A 16,566-nucleotide genomic window follows, 5' to 3' on the forward strand; every position below is an offset into this window, starting at 1 on the left:
ACAAAAATATGTCATGATTAATAAAAAAATTTTTGCTTATCTTTTTTAATTTATATATTGATCCAGGTTTACAATTTAACCGGATAAGCATACGAATCGGTCAAACCTAAAAAACCCGATTAAATCCGCACGCGTCACTCAAATTTCAAAAATATGCCAGCACTGGGGTTCCAACTTGAATCATTCAAGTTATAAAGGGAGCCTCCTACCACTAGGACAAGCTTACTTTTTGTATTATATTTTATCTTTTTATGAATATAATATTAACTATTAGATATATCCTAATTAATAATTTATATATTAATTCTTTTAGTCATGCAAATTTAATATATTTTTTTATCTTTTTGTTCTAATGAATAGTGTTCATATTAATTTAATTTATTTTTATTTTATATTTACTCTTTCTTAGATTAATTATTTTTTAATTATATCATTATTAAAATAAAAATTAAACTTTGTTAAATATCTATAAATTAAAAAAGATAAGCAAAATTTTTTTTATTAATCATGACATATTTTTGTTACTGATAATTATATGATATTTATTAATATTAATATTTTTTAACATATATTTAAATAATGTAATAAATACTAATTAATTAATGAATTAGAAAATAAATTAATTTGATATAAAAAAAATTATATAATTATTTAATTATGACCGAGTCAACCGGTTGAACCAATGACCCAGTAACTTGGCCGGATCGATTGTCCGTTCGGTTCTAATAACTATGATTTTATCCAAGTGTAAATTTCTAAATACTTGGGAGGCACTCGTTTTTTTTTTTATGACTAAATAAAAAAAAAAAAAAAGAGACAAAATCAAATTAATGGGGAGGCACTCGTTTGGGTTGAAACGTGAGGTGAATTGGTGTTTGTACTTGACTACATCAAGTTCAAGTACATCAGGACTCAGGTTGTGTGATTCTTACGTTTTCCACTTCCACATTGACCGTCAAATTTTACTCATCTCAATCTTTTCAACGCCATTCTGCACCCGTTGTTTTATCCAAGTGTAAATTCCTAAATACTTGGGAGGCACTCGTTTGGGTTGAAACGTGGCGTGAATTGGTGTTGGTACTTGCTACTTGACTACATCAACTACATTAGGACTCAGGTTGTGTGATTCTGATTCTCCGTTTTCCACTTCCACGTTGACGGTCAAATTTTACTCATCTCAATCTTTGAAACCCATTCTGCACCGTCATTCTTTGATTTTCCACTCCCACCTTCACCTTCTTCTCCCGCTTCTCTCTCTCTCTCTCTCTCTCTCTCCATGGATATGCATTTTTATGCTTCATCAAAGGCAAATAACTTTGCCAAAACCGACTCCTACATTTTCCCCTCTCAAAGTTTGCATTTTTAGGGTCTTCTTATAATCTCATGGACTTGCAACCTAAAACCGAACCTGGTTCACCTCCGATCCCCGCTTCTTCTAGCAACCATGGAAGCTTGAACGAGCTGAGCACTTCGGAGCTCTTCTCGGGTTTACGCACCAACTGTGATAAAGTTGAAGAGGTTTTGTTGGCCAGAGATGCCAAACACAAAGCGGAGATTGATTCCCTCGTTGTGAAGTATGAATTGGAGATGCTACAGAGGCTTCACACTGAAGATCAACTGAAGAAGAAAGAGCAACAGTATCAGAATTTGGAGACAAAATGGTTGGATGATAACAATGCCATTGCTGCACTTAGGATCAGATGCAGTGAATTGGAGGATGAAAATAAGAAGAATTTGGAGATCATTCAGAAACTGAAGGATGAGAACTACAGATTGGAAAAAGAGAAAATCAATGAAGATGCAAGGGCTTTGAATGAAATTGCTGTTCCTGATTCTCCTCCTTTCAAAAGAAAGAAAGGTGTTGGACACTGCATTGGTGAATCAGGTATGGAAACTCTATGCATGGTTCTCTTATAATATAATTGCGAATCGCTTGAATTTTACTTTCAAACATTTGAACTAGATAGACATGTTTGGATTTGTATACTTTGGTTAGATTCCTAGATAACTTAAAGCATGATATTTTGAATGATAAGGCTCAATAACTAGTATAAAACACACATTGTTGACTTAAAGAATGGAATAGTAACCTCAGTATTCATACACAGAGAAATTATCATAAACACATTGTTCATGCGGTTTTGGAGCCCATTTAGGTGTATTAAGCCAATGAAAATGGAAAATTAATGAGCATTGAGGGGAATAACTAGAGGATAACTCTTTGGGGATGGTTTTCATGGTTTAATTCTGCTTGTATTGTTTGTTGTTAATGGCCCTAATGAGTTCATATTTATGTTGCTGGGATTCTTGTACTATTCTCCTTGCTGTGCCTTCCTGGAGCAAGTTGAGTTTCTTTAAAAGTTTAAAATTAAAATCTAAAAAAATAAAAAGAAAAGAAAAGAAGATAGATAAGCACATTATGACGTATTTATTTGGTTGATTATTGTAGAAGATAATAAAATATAGGTGTAAGACTTATGAAACATAATAATATATAAATAAAAGTATCTTAAAGTATTTATTGAGTTATCCGATACGACACAAATGTGATACAGATGTAGCAACTGGTTTCAACTTGGAAGTACCTATGCATCAGTGTATGTTACCTGTTTTATTAAGGCAGGGTTTAGGTCATAGCTGTGATAAGTTGAGAAAAATGTTTTAATAATGGCATTGAACTAGTTTGAAGCAGATTTTATTAGAGATGAAGCATTAAATGAAGCCTCATTTAAGGAAAGATCACCTGCTGGGCCATGGCTTGTTTACACAAGAAGGAATAGACAAAGGTAGAGTTGGGAATATAAATGAGCAACTATGGAAGCTGCTTGTTGAATAATCTGAATTTGTAAATCAAAGGGATTCAGCTATAATGAATTACAGGAAAGGGGGTGCATTAGCAGCAGAGTGTATGTTGCATTAATAGCTAGACAAGATTGTGGGGGAAAACTGGGTGCATTTGGAATTCTTATTTATCCTTGTTTTGTTGAATTTATCTGTCTTTGCTTTTGCATTGTATCTCCTATCGATAATTTTGTGATACTAGCAATATATATTACAAGGGAATGAATATTGTGCAGAATATTAGATTACGTTAAACACTAGTTTTAGCATTATAGCTGAACTCCAATGTTTGTGCCTATAATATATATTTTGGACTTTACTTGGACTCAACGACTACGGTTTCCTATTAACCTAACTTAATATTTGTTTGCCTTCTTCGTTGGGTCTTATCAACTTGTTCCGGGGTTATCTGAAACGGTGATTTGGGCCTGAGCATGAGGTCCAGACTCCTTTAGTGGCAGCGACCAACTTGTTCTTGGTGCTTAAGTTAGCAAGGGCTTTAAACAGGATTTTAGTAGATTGGGACTTGAACATACTTGAGGGGTGTCAGTGTATTTATAGTAGAATAGATAACCACTTTCTTAGAGTAGTTCCACCTTTGTTGGTGATGGATAACTGTTCTCTTTATTTTGGGAATTTGTTGAGATCTATCTTCTAGATGAGGTAGAGATAGTAGAAGAGATTTAGGGAAGTAGTTATTTATTTAGATAAGTAAGGCTGGACCTCCTTATTGCATCTGACCTCTGAAAAAGTCGAGTAAGTGGAAGAGGTCACCCTTGGTGGGCCTTTATCCTTAATAGGCCTGACTTTGTTTTGGGCCAAGGTATGAACAGTGCCTCTGCTTCAGTCCGAACTTTTCATGAGATCGGATTCAAGCATTTGTGGTTCAAGATTCCTTTGTTGGGTACACCGCCTTCATGAGGTCGGGTATTCGACGTGTTTCAAAATTTTGAAACGTTGCACTTTAGTGACATGGCACACATTACGCGGCAGTTTCCTGAGAATCCATGCGGTGCGTTAAGAGGGGTGCAAAATGTCTTTTTTGCCCCTTGTCTCTTATATAAGCTTCACCTCTTCCCTCTTCCTTCTTTTTCCATTTTTGAAATGCTCATTCACCTTCTCACTTTCTTCGCTCTTTCTTCATAATTGTTTATCAGTTTCAAGATTTCTCCATCGTGAATCTTTTTGAAAATTTCACTTGCATTTCGGAGAGGAATGTTCGTGTTTCTTGCTGATTGATGTGTCCTTCTATTTTCGCGTTTCATCAAGGTTGGTGCTTTGCCCATTTTCCTTGTTTTTTGTTTCGATTGCTTTGGGTGGTTCTTGTAATGATGTTTTGAATGGTAATTTGAAATGTTGGTGACTTTCAGGATGTTGTTGGTGATGGAGACTTTATGATTTATTTTTTATTGTCGCTCACTTGTTGTGTCTTGAATCTATTGAAACTGTTACTGTTTGAGATTTGTTGCTACGGACTATAGTTGTATTGCCCCCCCCCCCCACCCAAAATGGCGTTGTTTTGCATGTTGAAGATGACGCCATTTCTGTATATGATAATTTGTTGTGACGATTTTTCCTTTGTATGTTGTATTTGTAGGTATAGCCCTTATGTCTCCATCTATAATCCACAATATGTTGACCAAAGTTTCATCTCACCTGACTTGGGTAGATATAATTGTTCTTACTCCCGTCCATGTAATTGATAGAAAGTATGCTGAACAGTTTTGTAGACATCATAGGCTGTGTGAAAATCTGGAGGATGAGAGAAAGTGTGAAATTATTGTTGCTGATCCTGAGTAGAGTGTGTTTTCCCCAACTTGATAGATCGAAATGTCATTTCTTTTATGCCTATGATTGCTTTTTTACCAAGTTGGACGTTAGGCTACCTTTTTTTGATTTTGGAATTAATGTCCTCTGGGTTTGCAACGTCACTCCTATCTACACCATAATTCGTGGGCTTTTTTGAAAATATACCGGCTTCTTTGTCGGGAATTAAATGTTCGACCTTCCCTTAAAGTCTTCTTCTACCTCTTTGAGCTAACCAAACCTTTCGGTGCCAAAAAGATAGGATGGCTCTCTTTTCGTGCTGTTTAGGGTAGGAAAGTTTCGTTATTTTTGACGAGTCCTTCCACGATTTTAAAAATTACTTTTTCAAAATCCGAGCCGTTAAGAATGTCCGACCTTTCTTCTTTGATGAGAACGAGGAACCCTGTTTTCCTTTTTACTGGGAAGAGAAACCTATAATAGTTAAGTATAATGTATATGATTTAAATGAGCTTGAGGAGAGCGTAATTGGCCTGCTCCATGAATGTTGGGGACGGGCTCCTTATTTGGATACCAAAATTTTTTAGGAGATCACAGTCAACTCCAATCCGAGCTAGGTAGCCCTCTTTCCTTTTGCTTATAAATTTAGTTGTATGGTTGTGTTGATGATTAATGTGTCTTTATTTGGGTGTTGCAGAAAGGATGACTCCTAACTCGGCTGCCATGAAGACACTTTGGGCCATTAGGAAAAACGTTGTGGCTCGGGGCATACAATTAAAGGAAGGTGGTGAAACTACCGCCCTGTCCTCACCCTCGAAATCAGACTCGGGCGCGTCAGCCTCTCGAAAGGTTATACCCATCCCGGCGTCTCGGCCAATTCCTCCTATTTCCACCTTGGACAGTTTGACTGCCCGTCCTCCACCTTCTTCCTCCGAAATGATTCTTGCTGAGTTGGAGGGTATATACGACCAGAGCTTTGACGGGCTTGCTTGGAGTGAAAAGCACATTCTTGCACATAGCCACATTAGTATGGATGATGCGTCCATCAAAAATCATCTCCAGCTCCTGGCCCGAGGTGGAATTCGGACGGCAGGCGTATGTGCAGCCTTGGCCAGGGAGTTGGAGAAGACTCCCCTTAATGCCACCCATAGTTCATTGGTGGCTTCACAGGCCGAGGTGGTTTCTCTGAAGGAGGCAAAAAGGGAGCTTGAGGAGGAGAGGGATGCGTTGCTATCCGACTTGGGTAAAGCTCGGGTCAAAGCGAAACAGGCGGAGGCAGCCTTGGCTATGTCGCACGAGTTGAGAAAGGAAGCAGAGGAGAGCTACACCCGCGTCTTTGGGGAGAGGCTCGACCTCGTGGATGAGCTAACTAAGGCCCGGGACAAATATGCAGAACTCGAGGACTCTGTGGCTGAGGGAATGGACGAAATGTTTGCAAATCTAAAGGCCCAATTCTGTGTCATTGCTCCTGAGGCGGACCTTTCCCTGATCAGCCCAGACAACATTGTGATAGACGGAAAGATCGTCCCTGCTCCCGAGGAAGATGAGGAGGTTCCCTTGTCCAACCCGAATACTTCGAAGGCAGATGTCGGTCAGACTTCCTAGAATCCCGATGTTCCTCCTGGGAATGAGGTCGTTAGTGGCGAGATCCCTCCTCCGACTGGTCTGATTCCTGTTGTGCCGATTTCTGAGTATGACTCGACCCCTTTCGTCCGAACCGATGATGCTGTTATAGGAGAGTAGCTCACTCTTTTGTAGTTTTCCTTAATTTTCGTAGTTTGAATGCCTGATATGTGGGTCTTGGATGAACATCTTTTGTAATAACTCGTAATTGTCTAAACAATTTTATTCGGTAAAGAATATCACGTTTTGTTTTGTAAGTTCCGACTTCAGGTTAGTCGGACTTTGCCAAGTTACTTTTACATTTTGTTTTTGTGTTGCCTTACTTTTGAGGTCGGTCTTACGAATTGCTTACATAACTTTTTACATTAATTTGTACCACGTCGCTTTGTCTTGCCAACCATTCTTGATCGGATAATGATTTTCGCGATTTGTCGAGTATAAACTAATGCGTTTTTATAGGAAACTTTAGAAAAGAAGTGGATTTATCATTGATAGACGAAAAATGCCTTACATAAGTTTGCTACTAAGTATTTTTATCTACCCTTAGCCTTTACTATGGTGCCTCATTAAAATTCCCTTTAGAAAAAACCCTTCTCAAGAAAAAATCATGAATTCGGGAAAAAGAGTACACTAGGGAACAAGGAGCGCTTCCTAACTGTAATATCTTTTCAAATTACATGCGTGCCACCACCTTGGGAGTTCTTTCCCTTGTAAATTCAAACACCTTGTAGTAACATTTTCTCAAGATTTCAACAATCTTGTAAGGTCCTTTCCAGTTTGCAGTCAGTTTTCTATTGCCCGACTTCTGAATCCTGATGTCATTTCGGATCAGTATAAGGTCGTCGATGGTGAAGATTCTTTTGAATACCTTTTGATTGTATCTTAGAGTTATCTTTTGCTTTATTGCTTCCTCTTTGATCCAAGCTTATTCTCGGACTTCAGGGAGGAGGTCGAGTTCTTCCTTTTGTGCTCGGATATTGACCCCTTCATTGTAAAAGATGACCCTTGGAGATTCTTCAACGACATCTACAGGAATCATGGCTTCCATTCCGTAAGCAAGTCAGAAAGGTAACTCCCCTATTGTGAATGAGAAGTTGTCCGATATGTTTATAAGATTTGAGGAAGCTCATCTGCCCATGCCCCCTTTTGTGTCTTGTAGTCGGCGTTTTAACCCGGCTAATATGATTTTGTTCGCAACTTTAACTTGTCCATTTGTCTGAGAGTATTCTACCGATGTGAATTGCTGCTTTATCTTGAGGCTGGCCAGCAAGTTCTCAAAGGTTGAGTCTGTAAATTGAGTTCTATTGTTTGTGGTGATGGAGTGGGGAATTTCAAACTTTGTGACAATGTTTTTGTAGAGAAACTTCTGATTTCGCTGGGCTGTGATGGTTGCTAATGGTTACGACTCGATCCACTTAGTAAAATAATTAATCTATACTGTAAGGTATTTTACTTGTCTTTGAGCTTGAGGGAATGGTTTGAGGAGATCGAGACCCCATTTTGCAAAGGACCATGGTGAGGTGACGCTGATAAGTTCTTTGGGAGGTGCAATGTGAAAATTGGCATGTTTCTGGCAAGGCGGACACCTTTTGACAAACTCGGCTGCTTCTCTTTGCAAGGTCGCCAAAAGAAGCCGGCTTGGATCACCTTCTTGGCTAGTGACCGGGCTCTCTAGTGGTTCCCACATATGTCACTGTGTACTTCCTCTAGAACATCTTTCGTATTAGAGGTTGATACGCATTTTAGGAGAGGTGTTGATACTCCTCTTTTGTATAGAACATTGTGGACCAAGAATGCAGTTGTTTCATATTAATTTGTTATATTGATCTCTAATTAGGCAAGAATGCAGTTGTTTTCAATAAAGAAGTTGATATTAAGCATCCTTATGCATTGGAGACATCTTGCGTGCAAGATTTGTTGCATCGTAATTGGTAGTTTCATGTTCAATACATCTATAAGGAAGCTAATTGTGCTGCTGATTCTTTGGTATCAGTTTGACATTCTTCATATTTCCGTATTTGTGGTTATTTTTCTCCATGAAATGGTTTTCGGAAGTGTTGTGGGAGATGATATAGCTGGAGTTTTTTTCTTTTTCCCCGCCTTTGTCCCGTTGTATATACCATATAGAAAACAAAGCTTGGCAAGCTTGAGAACACAGTTCCTTTCTTTCTTTATCTATTTATCATTGTTATTGCAGTTTTTCTCATAGAGAGCTTTGCCTCCTTCTTGGATCCTCCAGATTTGGAATTTATTTCTATGTTTGCTTCTGCCCATATGGCTTCTTGCTTCCTTCTTCCATCAATGAAAAATATAGATGGAGTGCCTATCTGGCTATCTTGCTTGGTTGGACATCTGGAAATTCTTCATCCCCTAATCTTTTGGAGCTTCATTCCACTCTAAGTGCAGAGGTCCTTGAGGTCCTTGTGCATCTTTCTGATTTTGGGTTCAAAAGGTTCTTGGATTGAGAGAACTAGAGCTGTTCTACTCAAACCTTCCCTCCCAAGAAACATGGAAGAGTTAGTGAAGCTTTCTTTCGAAATTGCTTCCACTATATCTTGCTTGGAAGGCTCCAAACATGAAGCCTTCGAGCTTTCTACTCTCCTTGACGTGATGAATGCTGGTATTGGTGTTGAGTGCCATCCTATAGCAATTGTGTTATCAGAAGAAGGTATTGGAGGAAGGTCAAAAAGTTCTCACTTTTCTCTTTTCTCTTTGACATCCCTGCATAGGATTGTGCCCCTTTTGTTGCTTAATGCCCTTTTATTCTGAAAATACTGTTAAGTGATTATTGGTGACATCATATTTCAGATTCATGTATTTTGGATGCATAGGTAACACCCCTTTGGTGACTCTTTTGTTGTTGAGCCTTAGTTTTATGAAATATGAATGCTCAGCCAATGCAAGAATTTCTCAGAAAAAGATTGCATGCATTATAATTTTAACAAAATATAAAACAAAACGTTGTAACCAAACTCCTATCACTTGTGCTCATATTTTATGTTGGACTTGAGTCACCAGATGTTATGTTGGTAGTTCAATTGGGACCAAGAAAAAAGAAAGAGAAAGTTGTGCCTATATTTTATCAAATTAGGCAAGAAAGTTCGGACATGCTTTTCAAGAATTTGCTGACGAAAAGTGTTGGGAATTCATCCGGAATAATCAGTGTGCAATCGTCGTTACAAGTATAGAGTAATGAAATGGATTTGTCAGAACATGAGGAGAATGAAAAGAAAGAACAGGAACTTGTGTAAAAGAAATGGTTGTTCTATTCCAACAACTATAAATATGTTTACATTTGACAACTATAATCTACAAACACAAAATACATAGAAAGGAAAAAGTGTGTGAGTCTATTTTGTCTTTAAAAAATCAAAAAGAGAAAGAAGGACGTGTTCACTCTTTGATTCTTCTCTTTTTTCCTTCCCCATTTTTCTCTTTCACTTTGATTTTGCTTCCCTCCTAACAATGTTCTTCTCCGAACTCTTCTTCTTCCCGACCCAAACACGAGTGATTGAAACAGTGAGCACAGGCCGCACGATGAAAAGCGAAGGCAACAAACAGCTACCCCAACCGGTGTAGTGTGGAGTGAAGCCAGCAACGACAATCATGGCCTGTGCAATGCAGTAAATATTGAAGACAAAGACAGTGATGACGACAACATGTTTGAAAATTTTTTTACAGCACTGGGATTTTGTTGATTTTGCTTGGTAAGAGAGAGCTTTTTGGGAAGTAGAAACAATATAGGTTTGTTTTTGGTAACTTATTTGAAGCTCTTGAAGCCAGAACATAACACTGGGTTCCCAAGGTTGTTTATAGCCTCTTGCAATATGCAAATCTGATCATAGTTATGGTAAAGATGATCAAAGTTGCATCTAGTTGGTGCTGATGAAAGGGATACATTGGCTTTCAAGATTCATGTCTCCACAATGATTAGCAAATATTCCTACCATTTTCATTTTGCAAATATAAACTATGTTGTTGGTATTTATTTATTTTTATAGTGGAATTTATTTGGGATTTTTTTTAAATACATAAAATAACTTAATCATTTACTCATGTATTTTTTAAATTATTCATATTTTTGCGTTATATTACTTATATCATTTGTTATGGCGATAAAATATATGTTATCTTGTTGTCGCAACGAACGAGATAAGTAAGTGTTGTGACTAAATAGCCAGCCTGATGATGAGATAGAGTGGAGACAAGTAATCATTTTTTTGTTTGTCGTAGTTTTGGCTTTTCTTATGCTTTCTTTGAGTTTCATCTAAGACATTATGGCATGCTCTTCAGATATTAATAGACTGAACGAGAAATGGCACATTGCTGGAGCACTCGACTTTGAGGTTAGTTTATATTTTATGTTTTGTATTTTTTTACAATTAAAAAGTGAATTATTTCAAATTAAACCTTATGTTTAGTATAGAATTATGGTTAGGGTTATTTAGGAACACTTTTATGCATTAGATGCAATATTTAGAATTTGTTAACTTGTTTAGATGTACTATATATGTAGCATATACATAATACATTGTTATCCGTGGGTTTCATATGTTTGAATGAAATTAGATAAAGTGATAGTGTTAGGTATAATAATTTGGGAAAATTTTCAAGTGTGCCGTTGTACCGGTGTTTCAGTGATTTTTAACCGTTTGATCTTAATTATAAAAATATATATAATATATATAATTAAGATCAACGGTTAAAAATTACTGATATACCGGTATGACGGTACACTTGAAAATCTTCCAATAATTTGTTTTAGGTAAAATTTAACATTTTTTTTTCTGTGAACATCTATTTTTTCGGCAACATGTTTTGATAACTGATTTTTTTTTGTGAACATGAGCCTAAAGGAAAAACTGAACATGACACTTACTTTTTGGTTAACAAGTATATATTTTTTTAAATTTGTTGTTCTTTTAACTTTTTAATATGCTTATTTCGTTTACCTTTTCTCATATATATGTTTTATATTGTATTAATATACTCATATTTCTTTATTTTTATTGGTTGAGTTTAATGGTATTAGTTTTTCTTTTATCTTATTTTTTTTAATCTTTTCCCATAGAGATATCGACTATTACTTCCTAGGCGGAGTAGTCACACTATGTCTCCACCAGAGGTACCTTTGCCATTTCTCAAGGAGGCTCATTTTGGAGACGCTATCCAGCTTAAGGACTTTATCTTTGACAATACCTTAATATCTGCATTTGTTGAGAGATGGAGGCCGGAGACACACATTTCATCTATCATGGGGTGAGTGTACGATCACTTTGCGGCAGTACGTGCGTTGCTATATCTTAATGCTGATTGGGGGATACTTGATGACAGACAAGTCGAACATTCTTGTCCATATTCGGTGGCTCCCATTGCTAGCAGACTTCGATAGATGCCGACAGATGTCATGGGGATTGGCAGTGCTTGCATGGACGTACCATTCTCTTTGTAGGGCGATCCACCGCGATGTGACAGACATTGTTGGATGCATCCCGCTCTTGATATCTTGGATATACCACAGGTTCCCTCAATGGGGACCTAGCGACAGAGATGTAGCCACGTTCCCTTTTGTTTTTTATCTTTTAAATTTTTATAAAATTTCATAACTAATGCATAATGTTAATTTGTGATGTACTAGGTTGGTCGGTCTAGGGCAGCAGAGCAGGGACCACCACGAGGGGAGGCTGCTGAGATGGCGACACAGGTTGGACACCGTGTGTTTTGATCAGGTATATTATGAACAACTTTAGTTGGAAGCATGTTATTGGTATACTTTTAACTAATTATGTCTTAACCTTTTTAAATATAGTGCTTGTTTGGGCGCCATTATTTTGATAAAAAAAGATATTTTTTCAATAAAAAATATATTTTTTTACTTTTTAGCGTGTTTGGCAAATTTCTAGTAGTAAAAGTAAAAGCACTAGAAAAATTAAAAAAAAAATCTTTTTTGAGAAGCTGTAATTTACATCTTTTTTTAAACGATCTTTTTCTCTTAAAAAAAAGATGTTTTTCATGTAATAAATAAACAAAAAAGTACTTTTATATCGTTATACTCAAATATAATTGATAAATAAAAGGATCTTTTTGCATGAGATATCCAAACATAAAATTACTTTTACTTTTTCATAAGATCTTTTAAAAAAAGATAACTCAAAAAAAGATCTTTTCTTAGAAGTCCAAACAAGCTCATGTCTTTCAGTTCCGATGGACACCCTATGACCGACCTGAGTTGCAGGCTTTGTGTCCTGACTGGTTGAGGAGTGGGCATGAGATCCACACATGGAGGGCGGTTGTGCCACTAGTTTGCTTCAACTTTGTCGAGTTTCATATTGACAGAGTTAAAAGGCAGTTGGGGTCAGACCAACAGATTCCTGAGGATCCTGTCAATGTGGACAAATACTTATCTACTACGGCACGAGGGGATGATGTATGGTGGCCTGAGGTGCTTCGAGAGTGGTACGATCGATGGAGAGCTCGTCATCAGCCATGTCACATGATTACAATCACACCTGAGCCTAATCCCCGTCTCACACAGGAGTATTTTAATTGGTGGCTTGAACAATGTCGCGTTCGGTTCTTGTCTGTTGATGACATCCTAGCCGATCCCAGACTCGCAAAATTGTCAAATGATGTTCCACCTAGACACAAGGCAACTCGCGGAGAAGATCCACTACCCGAGAGCTCGGATAGTGCATCTAGATGTGGAGTCGGAAGAGGAGGAGGAGGAAGTGGAGTATCAACATCATGACAAGTTTTAGGACTTGATTCTTCTAGTGTTTCCACAACATTTAAATTTATTTTATTTATTTAAAAAAATCAAATTTATTTTGTCTGTGGTTTCGTTTTCTATAGGGCTAATAATATGTCTTCTAAAATAGAAGTCACAACATATAAAAATAACTACCTAGATTCTAAGAATTGTCCTAGCAATATAACACTCGGTTTCTTTTTGGCTGAAGATAAAAAATTAGATGCAAGTGAAAAGTGTAAAAGAATGAACTAAAAAAAAACAATTTCTAAAGGATAGAACTTACAATTCAAAATCATAGATTATAGAATTCGTACCGAAAGTAAAAACAATCTCTTTCTCAATATAAATTACTAAATTATCTACAAAAAATTTATTATTCATCTTTATTCAGAGTCCCTATTTAGTTTGCTCCTCTACCAATTCGAGTTCATCGAGAACAATCATGTTTATTTCAATTGCCTAAGTGATTTTTAATTGATCATGTCTCTTACAAAAAGCACCAACAATATTGACAATGCAGTTACTTGTGTAAAGATCTTATGAGTTCGAAGTACTTCTTGAAGCTGCAATCAGTGTTAAGTGTTAACCGCAATCTATGAGTAAAACAATGTACATAATATATTTATAGATAATTATTGAAAATCATAGCTAGTAATTCATTCTATTCACCTCGCATACTATTAGCACTAGTATATCGGCCTTAAATATTTTCAATTTGAAAATTGTGATTGGAAAAAGTAGATACTAATGGGAGTGGATCCTCTCCAGTAGAAAAAAAAACTGGATGGTATCCAGTGTAGGATCTCACCCTTTATTATTCTTTCTTTCCTATTTAATTTTGGTTCCATTTATAGAATTAAAGATGAGAGATCACACTTTATTCTCTCAAGTGTTAAAAAAATGGAGAAGATTCATTTCCGATACTAATTCATTCTTTAAAGTTGATGTACTAACATCACCAACATGAACAAGATTCCAAAATTTGTCTCGAACAATGGCATATAGATCGAAAAATCTCAACAAAATAACCACTTGCTCGTTTTTTCCTATTCATCCCTGTTGTCATCAATAATGATACAAAATTTTGGATCTTCTAAATCTTCCTAATTGAGTTTATCACCTTAGTTGTGAGAATATAATCAATATATAGAACTTCTTTTTTGAATATTCTTAGAAATTCCGTGCTATGGAACAAGATTTTTGTAATGTTCACTAAAATTTATGTGTTTGTATATTTTATTAGTTGGGTGTCAGTGTTTTAAATATGTAATATTTAAAAAGTTTTTGTGTTATATACTAAAATTTGTGTATATGCATCAAAATGTTTATGTTCTAGTTTTTTGAACATATATTAAAAAAGAAAAAGATGAAATCGATGAGGATGATAATAATGATAATAAAAGAAGATGAAGAAGAAAAAAAGATAAGAAGAAATTAAAGAATAACAACAACAACTATGACGACGGCGATGGCGACAATGACGATAACAATAATGATGTTACGACGACGACAACGAAAGAGGAGGAAGAAAAAGAAGGAGAAAGAGAAGCACAGACATAATTAAAAACTTTATTATAAAAAGATTTGGATACTTAGTATTTTTGTTTTTATATTGGTGACATAAATAATATCGAAAGAAAAATATGAATGATAAATAAATTTTTATGTGGTTTTTACTAGCATAATTAAAAAAGGAAAAGTATATGGAACCAAAAGGTGATCAGCCAAAAAGTAAACAAAACTGTTTAATTAGAATCACTTTTTGAATAATCTGTTTGAAAACTGCTCCTGGGATCACGGAGCACAAACCAAAACCCAATTTTTCATGGAGCCCAAACACATTTTGGCTGATTTTTGGCTGATATGTTTTTGGTTCCCTAGTTGTTCTCATTAAAAAAATATATATTTTTATTCTTAAAATATTTTTATAAAATTAATAGTTTAAAACTATTAGATAATAATTTAGTCAAATATATTAAATTATTCTATAATTATCATCTACCAACTTAAGATATTAAAAAAGGGAGTTCTATATTCTATAATTATCATTTAACAACTTTTATAAAATATTTTTTTTAATGATATGTTTAATCTATGTTATTAGGACGCAAAGTTAACAAAAACTCTTTTTTCCCGTAAATTCCCAGTCCAGAAGTCTCGGCTGTAATAAACTAATAATATCAGTCCTTCCCACGAATCTGTGGTTTGTGTTGTGGCTGTGAAATCTGAAATTGCAATTTATGGTTCTCTCATTTGAAACAGGAAAAGCGCTCGTCTAATCCAACACTGCTCCGCTTCGCGAAGCTTCTCTCGACTCTACCGTCCTTGCCGCTTTCTTCTTCCACCAACAACATTGACCCTCCGCTCTCGCGTGAGTTCTATTTGTCTCCGACGATGCTCGTTGCTATTATTTTCTCTAATTAATACTCATAATTTGACTCCACAAAGTGTTTGAAATTTATGTGGAAAAAATTGGCTTGGTTCATTCCAATTTAGTGAAGATGCCTCAGGTAATGGTGCTTGAGGATAAGTCGATAAGTTGGATAACCATGTTAATGTCATGATCCAAGTGAGAGAGAGTAAAAACCACAAATTTTTTCCCTAAACTTTTTTTTTCTCCAGTGGCAACTTTATTCTTTTGTTTTGGTTTATTAGCTTTTAGTTCCTAGATGTGCACATTGTGAGACAGATGAGTACTATTTTGTAAAATTTGATTGGGGACTAAAATTCCTCTTTTGCATGTTTAATTGCTAATCTTTGTAATGATTTGAAAATTAGGGAATAATGGTTGAAAAACAACAATGAAAGACTAAAGTCGCCACTCAAAAAACGTTTCTAAACCAATTGGAGGTTTTACTCGGTGAATAGACTAGTGTATGAATTATTTAATTAGTGTACCATCTTGGTGAATTTTCTTAACTGTTATTGTGATTAGTTTATCAACTGTAGTGATTTTTCCTTATTGCTATGTTAATATGGTTTTTCAATGTAAACAAAGGAACCTTGTTGATTAGCTTAATCCGATAAAGACCAAGGTCACTAAGTATTGAAGTGGATGTCATATCTCATAATAAGTTATTTGTGTGTTGTTTTCTGAATCAAGATAATAACATTAACTTATGTACCATAGAAGTTTTAAGTTAACCTTAATCAACAACAAATTCTTTATTCAATAGCATGATAGCAACAAAGAACCGAGAATTATTTAGAAAACTCCAAATTAAAGAGTAATTGATAATGGTATTTGATCTTGTTGAGCCTGAAATTTGTCTTGATCATTTTCACAGTGGTAACATAAGATAGTACTCCATATATTAGTTAATTTTTCTAGTCTTTAGTTTAAATTTAAAATCTGATATTAGAAAGTCAATTTTGGATTTTCATATCTGTGTTTTTTATTACTCATGAAGCTCTTTTGAATCTAGCCTTTATGAATTTGTTGTATTTGATTTTTTTTTAATAATTGTTTCTAAGCTTGTGATTGTATTTGATTTTTTTTTTAATAATTGTTTCTAAGCTTACGATTGTTTTACATGTAGACAGTAGACACTTGTTCCATGTTATTTTTCTAAGAGATTTTTTAGTTG

At 35.6% G+C, this 16,566-nt stretch overlaps 1 protein-coding gene across 3 annotated transcripts; it reads left to right on the plus strand.

Annotated features, from left to right (window-relative positions):
* Nucleotides 1–925: 925 nt before the first annotated feature.
* LOC112740930 (uncharacterized) lies at nt 926–13,060 on the plus strand. 3 transcript variants are annotated; one of them, XR_011870517.1, is made up of 6 exons: nt 926–1,885; nt 10,522–10,574; nt 11,300–11,487; nt 11,563–11,780; nt 11,867–11,957; nt 12,038–13,060. XR_011870517.1 is itself a non-coding variant. In XM_025789652.3 (2 exons), the coding sequence occupies exons 1-2, from the start codon at nt 1,384–1,386 to the stop codon at nt 6,208–6,210; spliced, it is 1,410 nt and encodes a 469-aa protein (XP_025645437.1). In that variant the 5' UTR covers nt 926–1,383; the 3' UTR covers nt 6,211–6,480. The 3 variants fall into 3 exon arrangements, 1 of the variants encoding a protein (XP_025645437.1); XR_003171325.3 differs by having other exon boundaries at nt 12,464–13,060; XM_025789652.3 differs by lacking the exons at nt 10,522–10,574; nt 11,300–11,487; nt 11,563–11,780; nt 11,867–11,957; nt 12,038–13,060 and adding an exon at nt 5,303–6,480.
* Nucleotides 13,061–16,566: the final 3,506 nt, after the last annotated feature.

The sequence above is a fragment of the Arachis hypogaea genome, chromosome 14 (genome assembly GCF_003086295.3).
Source record: "Arachis hypogaea cultivar Tifrunner chromosome 14, arahy.Tifrunner.gnm2.J5K5, whole genome shotgun sequence".
In the NCBI taxonomy this organism is placed as follows: domain Eukaryota; kingdom Viridiplantae; phylum Streptophyta; class Magnoliopsida; order Fabales; family Fabaceae; genus Arachis; species Arachis hypogaea.

Bases quoted from the DNA above. Each gene is read 5' to 3' on its own strand.
- LOC112740930 (XM_025789652.3), top strand. From the start codon at position 1,384: ATGGACTTGCAACCTAAAACCGAACCTGGTTCACCTCCGATCCCCGCT. The intron at 1,886-5,302 runs GTATGGAAACTC...TGGGTGTTGCAG, and splicing joins ACACTGCATTGGTGAATCAG to AAAGGATGACTCCTAACTCG.